This window comes from Rhinopithecus bieti, unplaced genomic scaffold, assembly GCF_001698545.2.
Source record: "Rhinopithecus bieti isolate Rb0 unplaced genomic scaffold, ASM169854v2 scaffold_78508, whole genome shotgun sequence".
In the NCBI taxonomy this organism is placed as follows: Eukaryota; Metazoa; Chordata; class Mammalia; order Primates; family Cercopithecidae; genus Rhinopithecus; species Rhinopithecus bieti.
The window spans coordinates 212,260-230,659 of record NW_016829854.1 but is presented as its reverse complement, the minus strand read 5'-3'; the positions used below and the strand labels follow the sequence as shown (position 1 = coordinate 230,659).

General features: G+C 51.9%; 1 protein-coding gene across 5 annotated transcripts in view; it reads right to left on the bottom strand.

The window, feature by feature from the left end:
* Positions 1-4,154: 4,154 nt before the first annotated feature.
* The window catches only part of HM13 (histocompatibility minor 13), a 57,135-nt gene continuing 42,889 nt past the window's right edge, over positions 4,155-18,400 (bottom strand). For 2 of the 5 annotated variants that reach the window (XR_001883985.1, XR_001883986.1), the window contains 5 exons: positions 14,217-14,253; positions 12,078-12,180; positions 8,341-8,426; positions 6,338-6,540; positions 4,155-5,503 (listed from right to left, as the gene is read on the bottom strand). Coding sequence is in view for 3 of the 5 variants with exons in the window: in XM_017865041.1 (XP_017720530.1) it covers positions 5,407-5,503; positions 6,394-6,540; positions 8,341-8,426; positions 12,078-12,180; positions 14,217-14,253 (470 nt within the window). In the remaining 2 variants the exon portion in view is untranslated. The remainder of the gene's footprint in view (positions 5,504-6,337; positions 6,541-8,340; positions 8,427-12,077; positions 12,181-14,216; positions 14,254-18,400) is intronic. The other 3 variants (XM_017865041.1, XM_017865039.1, XM_017865038.1) reach the window with 3 other exon arrangements.

Here is an 18,400-nt window from a genome sequence, read left to right as displayed (position 1 = left end):
CTGGACTACAGTGACAACCTGTCTCAAAAACAAACCAACAAGCAAAATACGCATCCATCCACACACAGCTTAGTTTACATATATAGCAAAAATCTTCCAAGCCACCTAACTCCTTTGTATATTCCTTGCCCTCAAATTTACTCAAATAGTATTTCCCTTTTTTTTTTTCATGTCTTGGAGACTCTTCCATAAATATCTATTGAGGACACACTATGTGTGATTTCCAGGTATAATTTATTTTACTTAATCCTCACAGCCATGAAGCAGACGAGGAAAGTGAAGCTCAGAGATGGGAAGTCACTTGCCTGAAGCCGCAGGTTGGTAAACATTAGACTCAAGGTAATTTGATAATTTGTGTCCATTTATGAAGTGCCTGCCATAGCCAGGTCCTCAGGATTGTTCCAAACCTTTATATTCACTCCTACAACAAATACTGAGTGCCTTCATGTTTCAGGCAATGGGCCAAGTGTTGGGGCTACGGTGGGGAGGAAAACAAAGGCTTAGCCCATGGTTGAGGGAGGTTCAATTGTTCACCCCATTTTTCAGGTAAGAAAACCAAGGAAGAGAAGGGAAAGAAATTGTCCTAAGGTCACACGAAAATAGCTGGGGCTAGGCGCGGTGGCTCACGCCTCTAATTCCAGCACTTTGGGAGGCCGAGGTGGGAAGGTTGCTGGAGCACGAGTTCGAGACCAGCCTGAGCAAGAGTGAGAACCGCCGTCTCAACTAGTAAAACAAACAAACGAACAAACAAACAAAACAGCCAGGCGTGGTGGGTCACATCTGTAGTCCCACCTGAGGCGTGAGGATCGCTTGAGCCCAGGAGGTCGAGGTTGCAGTGGGCCGTCATCACGGCCACTGCACTTCGGCCTGGGCGACAGAGTGACACTCTGCTGCACAAATAAAAAAGGAAAAAGGGAAAAGAGCGGAGACAAGCAGCCCCGCTTTACAGGTAGGGAAACTGAGGCACAGAGAAGTAAAACGACCTATCCAAGGAAACCCAGCTAGTAAAGGCAGGAACAGGGATCGCAGGCTCTCGGAACTCACCAGTCCCCGCCGGGCGGCGCTTGGCCCCTCCCCTCCTTTCCCCCGGCGGGCGTGGCCAGGCCGGGCCCGTCCCCTCCCCTGAGCGCGTTCCTGGCAGCCCGGCCGGCCGTTTCCTTCCTGCGTCGCTGAGCGGGCGGGCGGGCAGCCCATCTGGCGGCCCCCGCGGGGCGGCGCGGGGAGGCGGCCCAGACTTGCTGGAGCCAGGCGCCTGCCCTGGGCCCCCCTGCCCGCCTGGAGAACCCAGGTGTGGCCGCGGCGGGGGTGGGGGGTGGTGCTTTCCTTCCCGCTCGTTCGGCTCTTCCTGACGCACGAGGGCAGGATGCAGCCTCCTCCCGTCCTCTCCTCGGCCTCCGCCTCCCGCGCTCTGGCCCGGAATCCTGGAGGGAATCCAAACGCGGGGCGGGGAGGCCGGGGCAGGCCCCTGAGGCCCCGCCCCTGATAGCCATTTGATACCACCGCAAGTCTTGACCGTGTTTTGGGGTGACCCAGCTTCCTTGCTTGTGCAAGAACAGCTGAACTCTGACCTCCTGGATGGCTGACTTTTACCTTGCTCCTCAGGGACCCCAGACACGATCGTAGGAACCGTAGGCACTACTGCTGTAAGCCATAGCGCTTGACATTATCCATTTATTCAGCGGTTTCAAGTCGCGGCAAGCGGCGTTTGACCACTTCTGTTCCCTGTCCAGTGCTTAACTGGTACCTGGTGCCGGCCTGATGGAGGTTCTGAAGGCTTTCCCTCAGAAAGCTGGACCTGCCCTGGGAAGCAGGTCCTTCCCCCCTTCACAGTCCAGCACAGGACAGCGTGGGCTAGACCGCTCCATTCACACTGCAGGAGCCAGCCCTGCTGTCAGACAGACTCCGAGGTTGCCGAACCTTCTCCAACGCTGCCCCGCAAAAAGGGAACGAGGGATCCAGTATCCTGATCATGTCAAACAGCACCACGGTGAATACGAGTCTTGGAAGCCAGACACTCTGGGTTCACATGCCCCCTGGGCCCTTACCTACGGTCTCTGCCTCAGTTTCCCCATCGTAAGAATGATGTAGGTACCTCAAAGGGTGGTTACAGCGATTAAGTAAATCTAAGATACATTTGAAACTTGAACACGGGTTTGAACTGTGCGGGTGCACTTATACATGGACTTTTTTTCTACCTCTGCCACCCCTGAGACAGCAAGAACAACCCCCTCCTCTTCCTCAACACAAAGACCAGGATGAAGATCTTTATGTATGATGATCCACTTTCACTGAATAATTTTTTTTTTTTTTGAGACAGAATCTCGCTCTGTCCCCAGGTTGGAGTGCAGTGGTGTAATCTTGGCTCACTGCAACCTCCACCTCCTGGGTTCAAGTGATTCTCCTGCCGCAGCCTCCCAAGTAGCTGGGGCTACAGTAGCCTGCCACCACGCCCAGCTAATTTTTGTATTTTTAGTAGAGACGGGGTTTCACCATATTGGCCAGGCTGGTCTTGAACTCCTGACCTTGTGATCCGCCTGCCTCAGTCTCCCAAAGTGCTGGGATTACAGGTGTGAGCCATGGTGCCCGGCCCACTTAATGAATAATATATTTTTAAAATTTATTTTTGCATTCCCTCTACTACTAAATATGTTTCTCTTTCTTAACGATTTTTTTTTTTAGACAGTCTCGCTCTGTTGCCCAGGCTGGAGTGCAGTGGTGCCATCTTGGCTCACTGCAAGCTCCGCCTCCCGGGTTCACGCCATTCTCCTGGCTCAGCCTCCCGAGTAGCTGGGACTACAGGCGCCCGCCACCACGCCCAGCTAATTTTTTGTATTTTTAGTAGAGACAGGGTTTCGCTGTGTTAGCCAGTATAGTCTCGATCTCCTGACCTTGTGATCTGCCCATCTCGGCCTCCCAAAGTGGTGGGATTACACGTGTGAGCCACCGCGCCTGGCTCTTTTTTCTTAGTAACATTTTCTCTAGCTTACTCTATGATACAAATACACTGTAGTACATATAACATACAAAATGTTTTGACTGTTTTATGTTATCAGAATTATGTTATCAGGTAAGGCTTCTGGTCAACAGCTGGCTATTATTTGTTTTGGGGGACTCAAAAGTTATACACAGATTTTCGACCATGCAGGTTAGTGCCCCTAGTCCCTGTGTTCTTCCAGGGTCAGTTGCACTAGCACAATGCTAGTGACGTGTGAAACACAAAGGGCACACTGGGGTCTCAGCAGGGCTGGTTTTCCCCTTGGAGCCCTCTCTCCTATCGCCGTCCTGGGATACTGAGGCACAGAAACAGAACCGAATGAAGCAGGGTAGAACTTGGGTTCTAGAGCAGTTTCCTAAGAATCCACCCCAAACCAGGTGAGACTGGCATCAAGCCCACTCAGGGCCCTGCCCAACCACCCACACCCCCTCCCCAGCATGGAGGCCCAATCCTTGCCCGGCCTGGTGCCATTTTTCCATGGGACTCTGGCGGTGGTGGTTCACATCTGGAGTCTAGACTCGCAGGCTCTGCGGGCCGGGCCTACCGCCCGGGCTGGGCCACCACTGCCCGCTGTTTGCTCAGCTGAAGCTGGTTAATTGGAATTAGAGTGGCCTCTGCGGTGCCGGCTGGCCGGGCGGGCCCTGGTCCGCTGCTCCGGAGGTCTGCGGAACATCTGGCTGGGCCAGGACAGTCATTAGGTGGCAGGCGCTTGGCGCCACTGCCACCTCAGCCTCTGCCGGGGGCTGGTGGTGACTCAATAAGGCTTTTGTGGGCCCTGGGCCGCCTGCCCCATCTGCCGCCCTCAGAGGGGCCTTGTTCCAGGACCACATGGCCTCAAGAGTCAGCTGGAGTGGGTAGAGATTCCAGAAGCCCCTGAGAGGGAACCCCCCTCCCTGAAAGGAAGAAGCCTTTTGAGATTTTCTACCCCTTTTCCTTCCTATAGAATCCTGGAGCCAGTAAAGTTGAGTGGCTGGGCCTCAGGGATGCCCAGCACACCAGCCACAGTGACTTGGTCACGGGGGTCTAGGGAGGAGCTGCGGTCCTCAGGAACTTGGAATTCAGTTTGGCTTGGCTAAGGTCAAATTGATGTCCATAGGCAAGCTGCCTCAATTCCCTCATCTGCACAGTGGAGCTAATAATAGCACCCACAGCCCAAGACTCAGAAGGAAGTGAAATCCTCTATCAAGGTACTTAGTACATGTTAATACCTAGTGAGGGTACTACAATCACGCTCCTGAGTCTCCGGTCATGATTGTCCTTCGGTCACTTCCAAACTGGAAGCCACTGTTATTTTCAGCCTTTGAACCTGAAGCTTTGGGTGAAGAAGAGCCCTGGGTCCGTCAGTCCAGTGGCCACCCTCTTCTGTTTCCCCACTCAGTGACCTCATACCAGGTGCGTGGATGAGGGTTGTGGCCACTGTTTGCCTGGTTTGGGGTGGTGTGGGGTCGGTGTCCTGCTGGCCAGGGCTGCTGTCTTCAGCAAACTTTAGGGAAACCTGGGCCCTAAGATTTCAGCTCTTAGGCCCCAGAAAGCCTCTGACAATCACTAGGCTCAATCCTTCCTCACTCCAGCCTCTCTAGAGGTCCTGTCCTGGCCTTGTGCTGTGACTGGCCCCACAACAATTTTGGGAAGAAACCCAGGAATGCGCAGAATGGGAGAGATAAAGTCTTGATCTTCAGGGTAACCTAGACTCCAAGCCCTCACCAGACGAAGCCATATGGACACAGGGACCAGGGAGGTTGGCAGGTTCTACAGTTACTGCTTCCCTTGTGAGTCAGGTCAGCCCTAGGTACTCCGCACTGCTCTCACCACGGTGAGTGGGGGACTCTCATCTGCCAGCACCCTTGCTGCCCCCAAGTGTTTCCAGGAAGGTGGTGAGAAAAGTGACAGCTGGTGAGAGAGAAGGCTCGTGGGCCCCCTCTACTGGCTAAAAGGTGTTTTTGGGGTGCAGGGCTGGCCAGGCACTGTGGGGTGGGCACCCTCAAGGGGCTTGCAGAAAAGATTCTGGGTGGGCAGGTGAGACCTAGAAAACCTATGGCAAGACACTGGGTGCTTACGCAGAGAACCTTCCGGGAGCACAGTGGCTCGCCCTGGCCATGGGATGAGTTTTAATGTGAGGCAAAATCAGTCCACAATACAAAATCTAAAATCACACCCACTTTTCCCACTTGGCTCCGGGGAGGGGGGAAGCTGGGGTTTCTTTTGCCTGCAGGGTGTGGGGAGGAGCAGAGGAGGGCCAGGAGAAGGAGAGGGAAACAGAGGCCACAGAGGCCTGGCTGGAGGTATCCTGCTGCCCCCTGCCCTGTCCTGGAGCTGCCCTCAGCCTCCTGTGCCCTCTGCCCATGCACGCCTGTGTGGGCCCAGCCCCCATCTGTCTGGTCTGGCCCTGAAAGGCTCGGGCACCAGCCGCATCATTTCTCTTTCTTCTCCAGCCCCTTTGATGCTGATGCCTCTGTTCCTTTGGATTCTGTCACTGCCGCTGGATCCTTAGGATTTGACTCCTCATAACTGACCAAAAACAAAACAATAATAATTCATTTAGAGGACAGGGTGAGCAGAACCTTGGTTGTCCCCTTCCCCCACCCGCATCCTAGGAAAGCGCCTGGTCACATGCAGAGCGTCAGCCCTGTGTCCACTGCCCAGCACCTAACAGCACCTGGCCCCAGCCCTACCGCATGCCCTCCTCAGACAGGCTGCTCTGCTTTCTCTGAGCCCGGGGGTGCCAGGAGGCAGCAAGGGCAGCACCCAATGGAAGAGAGGTTGGGCCTGGGCTTGTGTGGGCTGACTTCAAGCTTCCTGAACCTTCTGCTATAGCGTGGAAAAAGGGGCGGCCATGACAAGGCTACAAGAGATGGAGATAGGCTGCCTCCCAGGGCACACAGCATCAAACAGCTCAGCCCCAGAGGTGAGGGCACTGCTGTACTGGCAAGTGGCAAGGTGCTGCTTTGAAGACAGACACCCTGGCTTAGCTCCTTCTATGGGCTTCACTTTTCAAGCAACTGAGTTCATGCCAAGGACAATACACATATTTCCTCAGCAGATCAACCCCGTGAGGCAGGAATGTGCCCACTTACAGATGAAGAAAGTAAGTGACTTGCCTAAGGTTATACATATTCCTTGAATGGTAACAGTATTTACTACTGCATGACAAGGGCCATTTCTATCCACTATGATGTGGGCCCCGCATTACTGTTGAGGGCAGGAAGCTTAGGCGTTGTCCTGCTTCCCAGCCCCATGGCTGGGTGCAGCCACTGCCCAGTGGTTGTGGAGGAGCTGCCTCTTGCGGCCTACTCCTGGTAATGTTCCCTGCCCTGTACAGTGGAGCTGCAGTGTCTGCCCTACCTTGGGCCTCGGGGCAGTAGGGGGAAGCGGGCAGGTGGGCACCCGCTGGGCATTACATGGCGCTGGGATTCTGCGGGCGCCGGCGGCGAGGGCCAGCTAGCTTCTGTTGCATGGAGTCGGCCAGGCTGGCTGGGGAGCCCGAGACTGTGGGGAAGTGGGTGAGCCTCGGGGTATGAGGCAGGATTTCCGCCGAGGACTCGTAGCTGTGTGAGAGACAGAGAAGAGACAGAAAAAAGAGATGGATAGGGAAAGACTAAGGGAAGACAGAGACTTCCTTTCCAAAGAGCAGAGAGCAGAACCATCTTGTTTTTACCTATTTCTGCACTTCCAGATTTTATGGAAAGAATATTTGGAAAATGAAAAAAGAAAAGATGTACCTAGACAAAGGGACATCAGGCCACTGTGCAAAAGAACAAGCATGCTCTAGAAGTGTATGTGCTGCTGTGGAAACACCTCTAAGAAATACCGTGGAAACGCAAGGTGCAGAATGCTCGAAGAATGCCACCGTCTGTGCAAGATGATGTATACACACGTATGCATTTCAGTGCACAGGTGTCTGAATGTGTAACACTGTTGGCCTCTGTGGGGTGGCTGGAGCATGAGGGTGCTCTCTCTGTTACAGCTCTGGAATTTTTAACTATGTGAATGTGGTACCTATATAAACATAAGTAAATCAATTAAAAAAGGGGGGAATAAAAGGGAAAAGTAAAACAAAAGGTGGAGAATCAGGGGAGAGAAATGGGGAGGAAAGAGGGAGAGACAGACAAGAGAGAGAGAGAGAGAGATCACTTGCTTTTTACCCCAATCTAAGAATGTCCAGGGTAGGAGTGGAGGACAAAAAGTGGGGCAGGGTACCTGTATGGCAGAACATTTAGCACCAAGCAGGTGAAGGCCACGGGCACTCTCTGCCTTGTGTATTCAGAGCTTTGCCTGATGAGGGCACAATAGCATTGGGAGGTTACCCCAAGGGGAAGGGCAGGGAAACCTGGGCTGGATGGGAGGCAGAGGGAGGGTGAGAGGTGGGTGCTAAGCTCAGGGATCAGGTGCCATGCCCACTCCCAAAGCTCCCCGAGACCTGTCCCTAAGTTCACCCCTAGCTCCCACTTGCCTAAGACCACAGAGCTTTGCTGGGCGAGGCAATGTGGGCAGGCAGGCTGCGGGCTGGGGATTCTAGGCAGGACAGGGAGGGCAGAGGCAGGTCCGGGGGAGGGGTGAGTCACAGGCTCCCCTGCGGGTAGCCAGGTGCACAGGAGGCCCTGGCAAGCACTCTAGGGACAGCTTGGAGGCCAGGCAAGTGGAACTGGGCGGAAGGCACCCGAGTAGGCAGCTTTAATCGCAACTGGCAGCTATTTCTAGGTCCCTGGCAGGCAGGGTCGGCAGTGCTGGGGGCAGACAGCTGTTGGAGTCACGCAGGCCTTGGGGTATGGGTGGGGCTGTGTGCAGGATGTGGCAGGTGTGGATATGGCCCTGGGGAAGGGGTATCTGTGTGAGATACAAACAGATAAAGAGAAAGCAGTGAGCTGTGGGTTACAGCCACAGAGGTGAATGAACAGGGACTGACACCTGCCTTCTACTCAGGGCACTTTCTACCACACTAGGGCATCCCACACGCCCCCTGTTCTATTACTTACATGTGAAAACTGAGCCCATGAGAGGGGAAGACATGTCTGAAATCACCTGGGGGCAGAGTCACCAGGGCTTCTGACAGTAGGCAGAGAAAAACCCACAACAGCTATTCTTAAGATCTGGCTAGCATTTGGATGGGGGGATGTCTAGAGGGCCCTGATGCCTTGTGCTCCCCTGGATCCTGGCTCAGGGGAAGGTTCCTACTGGTACCCACAGGCCAGGTACCCATGTACTACTGGTGGAAAGGGCGAGGGGTGGGGCTGGTGGCAGGAACAATGTTCCTCCAGAGAGGTGTACAGACACCACCAGTAGGTTCCACTGACTGCCAGCAGGTGCACTGGTGCCCATGAGGACATCTGCCCCCCACTCTGCCTTACCTGAACATCTCTGTCACTTCTCCCTTGGCCAGCGCCACCAGGACAGGAAAACCGATGCAGGCGGGGACCAGGTATAGGAGGGCAGGCTATGAGAGGACACAGGCTGGTGAGACCATGCTGGGCACAGCACTGCTTCAGGGCCACACCCAGCACCCCAAACCCCTCCTGGGCTGAACTGAAGGACAGTGACTGGTCCAGGACCACAGCAAATCAGTGGCTGGGCCTGAACCCAGGGCTAACTCCCAGACAAGGGTTGCTCCTCCTGAGAAGGAATGCAAGAAAACTAAGAAATTCAAGCAGGCAGGGCTTCATGGGTTCCCAGGGGTTTGGCTGGCAGCATCTGAATCACCTGGGTCACTAGGTTCAAAATGCAACTTCCTGGTTTGGTCCTACTCCCAGAGACTCTGCTTCCTGACATCTGGGGCTCACACCTGCATTTTAGCAAATGCTCCAGATGCTATTATAGTGATGATGACGCCACAGCTGCTATGTAATGAGTACTTGTTGCAGCCTGTATTAAGATGACCTAGCTGGTCACTGGCTCCCCCAGGATTCACATCCAAGCAATTTGGCACGTCTGTGCCGAGACTCCTGATAAAGCTGGGTTTGGAGAAAAGGATAGTTATACTAAGACCCCAATCATGAACATCTACTGTACAGGCACTGAGCTTAGCCTTCCCAGGAATAGTCAGCCCACTGGCACATCCCATGATGCTTATCCTTTTGCAGAAGAGGAAGATCAATGCTTCACAAAGAGAGGGCTCAGAGACCCAAATTTTTTTTTTTTTTTTTTTTTGAGATGGAGTCTTGCTCTGTCACCCAGGCTGGAGTGCAGTGGCGTGATCTCGGCTCACCGCAAGCTCTGCCTCCCGGGTTCATGCCATTCTTCTGCCTCAGCCTCCCAAGTAGCTGGGACTACAGGCGCCCACCACCACGCCCGGCTAAGTTTTTATAGTTTTAGTAGAGACAGGGTTTCACTGTGTTAGCCAGGATGGTCTTGATCTCCTGACCTCATGATCCACGTGCCTTGGCCTCCCAAAGTGCTGGGATTACAGGTGTGAGCCATTGTGCCCAGCCGAGTTTCTTTTTTTGTTTTTTGAGACAGAGTCTTGCTCTATCTCCCAGACTGGAGTGCAATGGTGTGATCTTGGCACACTGCAACCTCTGCCTCCCAAGTATCTGGGATTACAGGTGTGCACCACCATGCCCAGCTAATGTTTGTATTTTTCAGTAGAGATGGGGTTTCACCATGTTGGCCAGGCTGGTGCACTTGTGTTCTTTCACATGGAGTCAAGTCCCTTGCTACATGCTCTGTAAGTCCCTCTAATTTCCCTCATAGCATTCCCCAGCAAATTTTTTTTTTTTTTTTTTTTTTTTTGAGACAGGATCTCACTTTGTCTCCCAGACTGAAATGCAGCGATATGAACATGGCTCACTGTAGCCTTGACCTCCTGGGCTCAAGTGATCCTTTCACCTCAGTCCCACAAGTTGCTGGGCCTACAGGTGTGAGCCTCCATGCCTGGCTAATTTTTAGGGCCTGGTAAATACTCAATGAATGGTTCCTTCATGGTGCTTCTTCATGGGTGCTCATGAAGTGAAGAGATTGTCCTGAAGAGGGTGAGGAGACTTAATTTTTTTTTTTTCTGAGACACTGTCGCTCTTGTTGCCCAGGCTAGAGTGCAATGGTGTGATCTCAGCTCACTGCAACCAAACCTGGCTGGAGACTTCAATTCTTAATGTAAAGCCTGCCCTTGGCCAGAGAACAAATAAATCTTTCCCACATGCCCTTGATCCTAATATTCAGACTTATTTCTTTCCATCTGCCATAGGTGGGCTGTGATCAATACTGTATTATGTATATTAAATTATTGAATCTAACAATCCCTAAGTAGGCTGGGAGTGGTGGCTCACGCTTGTAATCCCAGCACTTTGGGAGGCTGAGGTGGGTAGATCAGCTGAGGTCAGGAGTTTGAAACCAGCCTGGCCAACGTGGTGAAACCCTGTTTCTACTAAAAATACAAAATCAGCTGGGCGTGATGGTGCATGCCTATAACCCCAGCTACTTGGGAGGCTGAGGCAGGAGAATTGCTTGAGCCCAGGAGGCGGAGGTTCCAACGAGCTGAGATCACACCACTGCACAAAGGCAGAGGTGTCCCTTACCTAGAGCACTGGGACTACCTGTGTGTTGGATAGCAGGAGACCCCATGGAACACGGTCCCCTCACGTCCTGGATCCCCTTTCCAAGAAGAATTTTTAGAGGTGCCCACTTGGATGACCAGGGAGAACGGCTGGGCTGCTGCCATTCTCCCTAGTCATCAGGCTGGGCCAGGGTTCAGGAGTTCATTAGTCCGGAGTCCAGATAGCCACCCAGGGCCCAGCCTGGCTGCAGTTTCCCGATAAAGGAGGACTCCTGTGTGACAGAGCTCTGAATGGGAGCCTTTTCCCAGTCCAGCCAGGCAGAAGGCGAGGTTGCCACCTTGTGGCCACTGGGGCAATTGGCTCTGGGCTTGGACTCCACTAAGGGGCTGAGAGCTGCAGAGACGTCCAAAAGCCCTCTTAACTAGTCCTCCAATCCAGGTCCAGTCACTCTCTGCCACCCCCTGCCATATGCATGTTACTCTCAGCTTACACGCGCTTGAAGCCCTTGAACAGAAGTGAGAGGCAGTTCCACAATGGTTCTTGGTTTTTCTACTTATGGGCTAGGGGCCTTTTGACCTTCTATAAAATAATACTAGGACTAAATGAGTCATTAGCAAAAGAGTTCAGCACAGTGCCTGGCACAGAGTGATTTAAAAAAACCCCAGCTTTGGTGATTAATTCAAAGATGACTCGTCTGTATTTGGGCCCTGGGGAAGAGGAAAGGGGACAGAAGCAGCAAGCCCAGAGTTCCATGGTTACTGGGTAGTGCCGGGATTCACAACAGGGCTCCCTTAGCCCCTGTTCCATGCTGTCTTTCCCATGGCCAGGGCTTGACAGCCTGGGTGTGGTTTCTATGCTGACCCAGGTTTGAATCCCAGCTTTATCACATACTTGCAGTGTGGCACCTCAACTCGTTTCCCCACCTGTTCACAAGGACCCTCATGGGTGCAGAGCCTGGCACGTGGAAGTGCTTAGCGAACAGGAGTTCTTATTATTTCCAGCAGAGAGTAGGGCAATCCTGTCTGCTCACTTTCCCCTGAATCTTCCCCTCTCAAGGCCACAGTGAAGGCTCCCAGTCCTTGTGCTATGTTGCCTCATTCTGTGGCAGCTCAGTACTCCATCCTCATCTTGGTGGGAGAAGGAGGCAGAGCCTGGGCTACTTGGGAGTAGGGGGAGGGAGGCCCCAATACCCAACACCCACTCCAATCCTGTTCTTCTCTGTCTGCTTCCCACTACCAAGGCTGAGAAGCCAAACCCTCTTTCCTGGACTCTCCTGTAGCCAGGGTTGCTTTAGGACCCCAATCTGGCCCATGAGATGCTGAGAGGGTTCTGGGAAAGTTCCTGCCTTCCTGATGAAGGAAGCAGTCATGGCTGTTATGCTTTTCCCTCCTTCTTGCCTCTAACGTGCCCATGCTGCTTGGCGCAGTGGCAGCCATCTTGCAACCACAAATGAAAGGCCAAGAGAATCACAGACATGACTGCTTCAACACCAGTGGAGAGTGCTTATCTCTGGACTGCTTGCATTTGCAAATAAATCCTCTGTAAGTTCCTCTATTTGCAGTGAGGTGTTCTTGACACTCTGATACCATCCTGCTCACCTGAGCATGCTTGAAGATGTGCATGATGAAGATGGTAAGGCCCAGGCCAAAGATGTAGGCTGCAAAGCTGGTGTAGAAGTAGGTGTGGGTATTCTTCTTCAAGCTTCAGGGAAGGTGTGAAGAAAGAGGCGGGTTAGATACAGGTTAGATATAACACCCCTTCTGAGGGAGCTGGGGAAGACCCTAGAGGTTGTGGGGGTGGGAGTCTGGAGGTGGGTGTCCATGCTGACACTGCCCCAGCTATGTGTCTCTGGACAAGTTGCTTTCCTTCTCTTAGCCTCAGTTTACTCATCTGCAAAATGGGAAAATGAGGAGCTCATCTCCTTGGTAGTCATGAATGTCAAATGCTACAACCTAGAACAGTGGCCGCAAGATTTTAGTCAGCATAAAAATCATCTGGAAAGTTTGTGAAAAAATGCAGGATTCAAGGTCCCATCCCCAGGGAGTAGATCTAATAGCTCTAGAGCAAGGTCCAGGAATCTGCATTTTGAAAAAACATCTGCGGTGAATCTCATACTGTTGGATCATGCTTTGAGAAACACAGATACAGAAAATGCAAAGGTAAGTTACTACTTTTAAGTGCAGTGGACGTAATAGTTCAGTAGCCGATTTGTGGTACTAACAGATGCTGGCTGCATAAATAAATGCCAGTGGCTTCCTGGAGGTGATTCATCCAAGATCAGCTTCAGAACAAATGAATCATATGCAGCCCGACATTGCCATTACGTGACTTCCCTCTCCAATGCCAGCTCCATAACCTCTGCATGTCCCCAGTGCCTGAGATGTGCCCAGCCAGTACTAAGGACTCAATTAACATTTGTGGAATGAATGAGTGCTTCTGATGCCCTTCTCTCCTTGTCCTGGGTGCTTCTAAGCCTTCAGCTGCAAGTACATTGAGAACTTCCCTATCGTGAGAACTTGGGTACAAGTGACTCCCTTTGGGAATGTTGCACTGATTCTGGAATCAGCTGAGGAGCTGCTTATGCTGTGAGCCCAGGCTAGAAATGAGACTCTGTCTCTGAGGGTGCTGGCAGTCGAATCTGTTTCCAGCAAATAGCCTGGGGGCTTCTGATGGGTTTCACTTTGTATTACCTCTGAACAGCCAGGAGTAGACACGGCTGGCATAGACATCCCTCTAGTTACAGACTGGCCAGGCCTCTTCCAAAGGTGACTGTGAGCCCATATGCTCCTAAGGTTCAAAGTGGCACTACACTAATAACCCAGGTGTATGTGAGTGGGAAAAACCTAAGTTTCACATGGAAACTGGATTTCAGTGATGCTGGTAGTAAGTCTCTCATTATCACTGTCACTGTTATTACTGCTTTTGAAACCTAAGTTTCACATGGAAACTGGATTTCAATGATGCTGGTAGTAAGTCTCTCATTATCACTGTCACTGTTATTACTGCTTTTGCAACTATCAGGCATGAGGAAACCAAGAGTTCACAAACCACCTCAAAGTTAAGTGCACACACTGCCAGCCCTCACAGGGATGCGGAGCATAAAATGAATGGAGCTGTTGCTGGCGCCCCCTGCTGACGGCAAGTCCTGTTGCACACAGGTGCATTAACTCGGATAAGACCTTTCCTGTGTTTTAAATGCTGACCTAAGTTGGCCCATCTTCTCTCGTGCTGTCTACAACAGACTGAAAAATGTCTGAGTAAAGAGAGGGCAGGGAACAGCTAGAGCAGCTGAGACATGATGACCTGACCCTAGGCTGATAAAAGATGATGATGATGACTGCAACCAGGATTCAACCAAGAGCTACTGAGGTCAGTATGTGCTCAGCACTCTCTCCAGATTTTCATGGTAGGAACTCTTGTTATTAACTCAAGATGAGAAACCGGAGGCTCAGGAAGGTCAGGCCACTTGTCAAGGTCACACAGTGAAAAAGGACTGTGAGTACCACCAGGCCCTTGTGGGTTTAAAACTCTTGGCCTGTGATTCTTAAAACATTTTTTTGACCACAAGCTCTTCAAACACTTAGAACTTCAAGATGCAAAATGCAGATAAAATCAGAATTGCTCTGGCTGCTGTGGGGTGGAGGGTCTGGTCCCCTGAGGTACCTTCTCTGGGTTCCTGAAGGCCACTGGAGAATCCCTGGAGAACCCCATGCTGGGGCAGGCCCTCACTCACTCACCTGATGTCAAAGCGCAGCAGCAAGGCAATGAAGATCCCTGTGGGAGAAAGCCGGGGTTAGAGAGTGAAAGGGAAGCAGCAGGGCAGTGACCTAACAAGAGACTGGGTCCTGGTCCCCAACCTGGTGTTCCGTCTTGGAGTAATCATTGGAGACCAAGGGTGTGGCCAATACTCTCAAGTGCCAGCAGAAAGTCCCATTTCTCTGCCTACAACAATGAGAGTGGCCCAGGATTTTGCTTTGGCCTGGGACTACAATGACCCAGCCCCTCACTGCACCATACTGTCACACTGTGACTGCCCAAATGCTTATCAAGTGCCTACGTACCAGACGCTATGGGCAATGCAGGAGTAGGCAAAATAACTGCTCCCACAGAGCTCAGCCAGGGGGACAGGGTAGCCACACTGTGACATACCTCAAATAGTCATGGTAATCACTGTGAGACTGCAACTGTTAAAGAGCGCTTCCACTTTGGAAGGCCGAGGTGGGTGGATCACGAGGTCAGGAGTTCAAGACCATCCTGGCCAACATGGCGAAACCTCGTCTCTACTAAAAATACAAAAATTAGCCAGGCATGGTGGCACGCACCTGTAGTCCCAGCTACTCAGGAGGCTAAGGCACAAGAATTGCTAGAACCCAGGAAGTGGAGGCTGCAGTGAGCCGAGATCGCACCACTGCACTNCAGCCAGGGGACAGGGTAGCCACACTGTGACATACCTCAAATAGTCATGGTAATCACTGTGAGACTGCAACTGTTAAAGAGCGCTTCCACTTTGGAAGGCCGAGGTGGGTGGATCACGAGGTCAGGAGTTCAAGACCATCCTGGCCAACATGGCGAAACCTCGTCTCTACTAAAATACAAAATTAGCCAGGCATGGTGGCACGCACCTGTAGTCCCAGCTACTCAGGAGGCTAAGGCACAAGAATTGCTAGAACCCAGGAAGTGGAGGCTGCAGTGAGCCGAGATCGCACCACTGCACTCCAGCCTGGTGACAGAGCAAGACTCTGTCTCAAAAAACAAAACAAAAACCGAAAAACAGCCAGGTGTGGTGGCAGGCACCTGTAATCCCAGCTACTTGGGAGGCTGAGGTTGCAGTGAGCTGAGATCACACCACTGTACTCCAGCCTGGGTGATAGAGTGAGACTCCGTCTCAAAACAAACAACAAACAACAAACAACCCCCCTTCCCCCAATCTGCCAGGAATGGCGGTGCACACCTGTAATTCTAGCCACTTGGGAGGCTGAGGCAGGAGAAATGTGCTTCCCATGTCTTGAGAAGGTATAACAGGATGAGACCTAGGCTGGGCGGGGGCGAAGGAGGGGAAAGAAGGAAGGCTTCTTGGAAATGCCACATGCCAGGAGGAGAGAACAGCATGTGCAAAGGTCCTGGAGAAAGAGGGCTCAGGAGATGTGGCAGGGACTGAGGGGCCACTAAGGCAGCTTGCCTACCAGCAGGAGATGAGATGGACCAGCCCTGTAGGGCCCTGAGGATCATGGGGAGGAGTCGGGTCTTTATCCTCAGTGAAGAGATGCCCTGGAGGAGTTCTGAGCAGAACAACCTAAACAGATTTTGAAAAAGGCCCCTGTGGCAGCTGTGTGGCTGGATGGGAAAGGAGGAGGGGCAAGTAGCGGGCCATTTGAAGGCTCCACAGGAGCACAGGAGAGGGTTACCTCGGTCCACCCACCTCACTCTGAAACTTCAAAACCAAGCCAATTATAAGCAATGGTGCTGCGAAAAAAGAGAAAGAGACATCCCAGAAGTCTAAGCATCCCCAAAACACAGCCAAGCAGTCCTGCCCCTGTGCTATACACAAACCCTGTGTGTCTGCCTCCCTCACTGGGCTCTGAGTCTCATTTACTTGAAGGAAGGCGTTGATAAGAAGCACTGCCTGGGCGGGCACAGTGGCTCACACCTGCAATCTCGGCACTTTGGGAGGCTGAGGCAGGTAGATCACCTGAGGCCAGGAGTTCAAGACCAGCCTGACTAACATGGTGAAACCCCGTCTCTACTAAAAACACAAAATTAGCTGGGTGTGGTGGCACATGCCTGTAATCCCAGCTATGCAGGAGGCTGAGGTTGCAGTGAACTTAGATTGTGCCATTGCACGCCAGCCTGGGCAACAAGAGCAAAACTCCATCTCAAAAAAAAAAAAAAAAAAAAAAAAGAAGCACTGCCTGTCAACATATGATTAATTTTAAAGAGGGAAATGAATTAGTTCTCGATGAATACTCTGTAGGAGTAGGGAGTTGGTTGGGGAGAGAGCAGACAACTGCAGTTATTCTGCAAACAAACTGGGAACTCAGCGTCCCCTGGCAGCTGATTTCTACAAGTGTTCTCCAGCTAATCCAGGAGTCAGAGCTCTGCCAGGGGCTCTCACTCCTAAAGTGCATCTGGCCTTCCAAGCAACGCTCCACTGAGCCTCTGTTATCAACTTACATTTATTGTGATTGCGGGACTACTGGGGATATAGATAGAGGGTGGGGGAAGGACAAATATGTCAAGATACCCTGTGCTTGTCTCAAGCCCAGAACTTATGACAAGGACACGGGGGAAGTTTGTGTGGGTGCCTGACAGACCGTGCCCTGGAGAGTGAGTCAAATGCTTTACAGGACTCCATTTCTTCTTTCTGACGGAGATGCCTTCTACTGGGGAAGCAAGTCTCCCTGCCTCACAGCACTGCAAATTATGAAGACACATGGGTGCAAGCCCACACCCCCATGGCCTCCGGCAAGTCAAACCTGTGTCCTTATCTGTAAAATGCAAATGCCCTCTATCTCACTGGACTGCTGGGAGAAGTAAATATAACATAAAAAGCACCTAGCACCATTCTTGGTACACAACAGGTGCTTGATAAATGGTAGCTGTTGCGATTACCATCTTATTACTGCTAGTGCTGCTGTAACAGCAGTTCTGACAGCGTAGCCTTTTTTCCAGCCGGATAGCGCTGGTTTGAGTCCTGGCCTTGTTGCTTACTAGTGTGTGAATTTGTATCAGTCCCTTTACTTCTGAGCTTCAGTTTCCTCACTGGTAAAACAGGAAAAGCCTCTGTGTCACCTCCATGTGTCACAAGATGCAACTGTCACAAATAGAAGTGCCTGTATCAACCTAGGTGATCAGAATTGCTAATAGCATCCTGCCCTGAAAAGTAAGTCAGCCTTTAATCTGCTGCTTTAAAAGAATTCCTCTTCTTTTAAAAAAAATAGATGGGGTCAGCCAGGCGTGGTGGCTCATGCCTGTAATCTCAGCACTTTAGGAGGCCGAGGTGGGCAGATCACCTGAGGTCAGGAGTGTATACACACATACACATACACACACACACACACACACACATACACATATATATATAATCTCACAATTTGCCCAGACCTTCTTTTTTTTTTTGAGACGGAGTCTCGCTCTGTCGCCCGAGCTGGAGTGCAGTGGCAGGATCTCAGCTCACTGCAAGCTCCGCCTCCCAGGTTCACACCATTCTCCTGCCTCAGCCTCCCGAGTAGCTGGGACTACAGGCGCCCGCCACCTCGCCCAGCTAGTTTTTTTTGTATTTTTTAGTAGAGACGGGGTTTCACCGTGTTAGCCAGGATGGTCTCGATCTCCTGACCTCGTGATCCGCCCGTCTCGGCCTCCCAAAGTGCTGGGATTACAGGCTTGAGCCACCGTGCCCGGCCTGCGCAGACCTTCTTAACAGGCAGGGTCTCACTCTGTCACCCAGGCTGAAGTGTAGTGGCACAATCATAGTCTCACTGCAACCTTAAACTCCTGGGCTCAAGCCATCCTCCTATCTCAGCCTCCAGAGTAGCTGGGACTACAGGCATGAGCCACCATAAAGTGGCTAATTTTTTTTTTGGTAGAGATGAGGTCTTGCTATGTTGTCCAGACTGGTCTTGAACTCCTGGCATCAAGCGATCCTCCCTACTCAGGCTTCCAAAGTGTTGGAACTACAGGTGTGAGCCACTGTGCCCAGCTAAAACTTTTTTTTTTTTTTGAGACAGAGTCTTGTTTGTTGCCTAGGCTGGAGTGCAGTGGCACGATCTCAGCTCACTGCAAGTTCCGCCTCCTGGGTTCACGCCATTCTCCTGCCTCAGCCTCCCTAGTAGCTGGGACTACAGGCGCCCGCCACCATGCCAGGCTAATTTTTTATACAGACAGGGTTTCACCGTGTTAGCCAGGATGGTCTCAATTTCCTGAC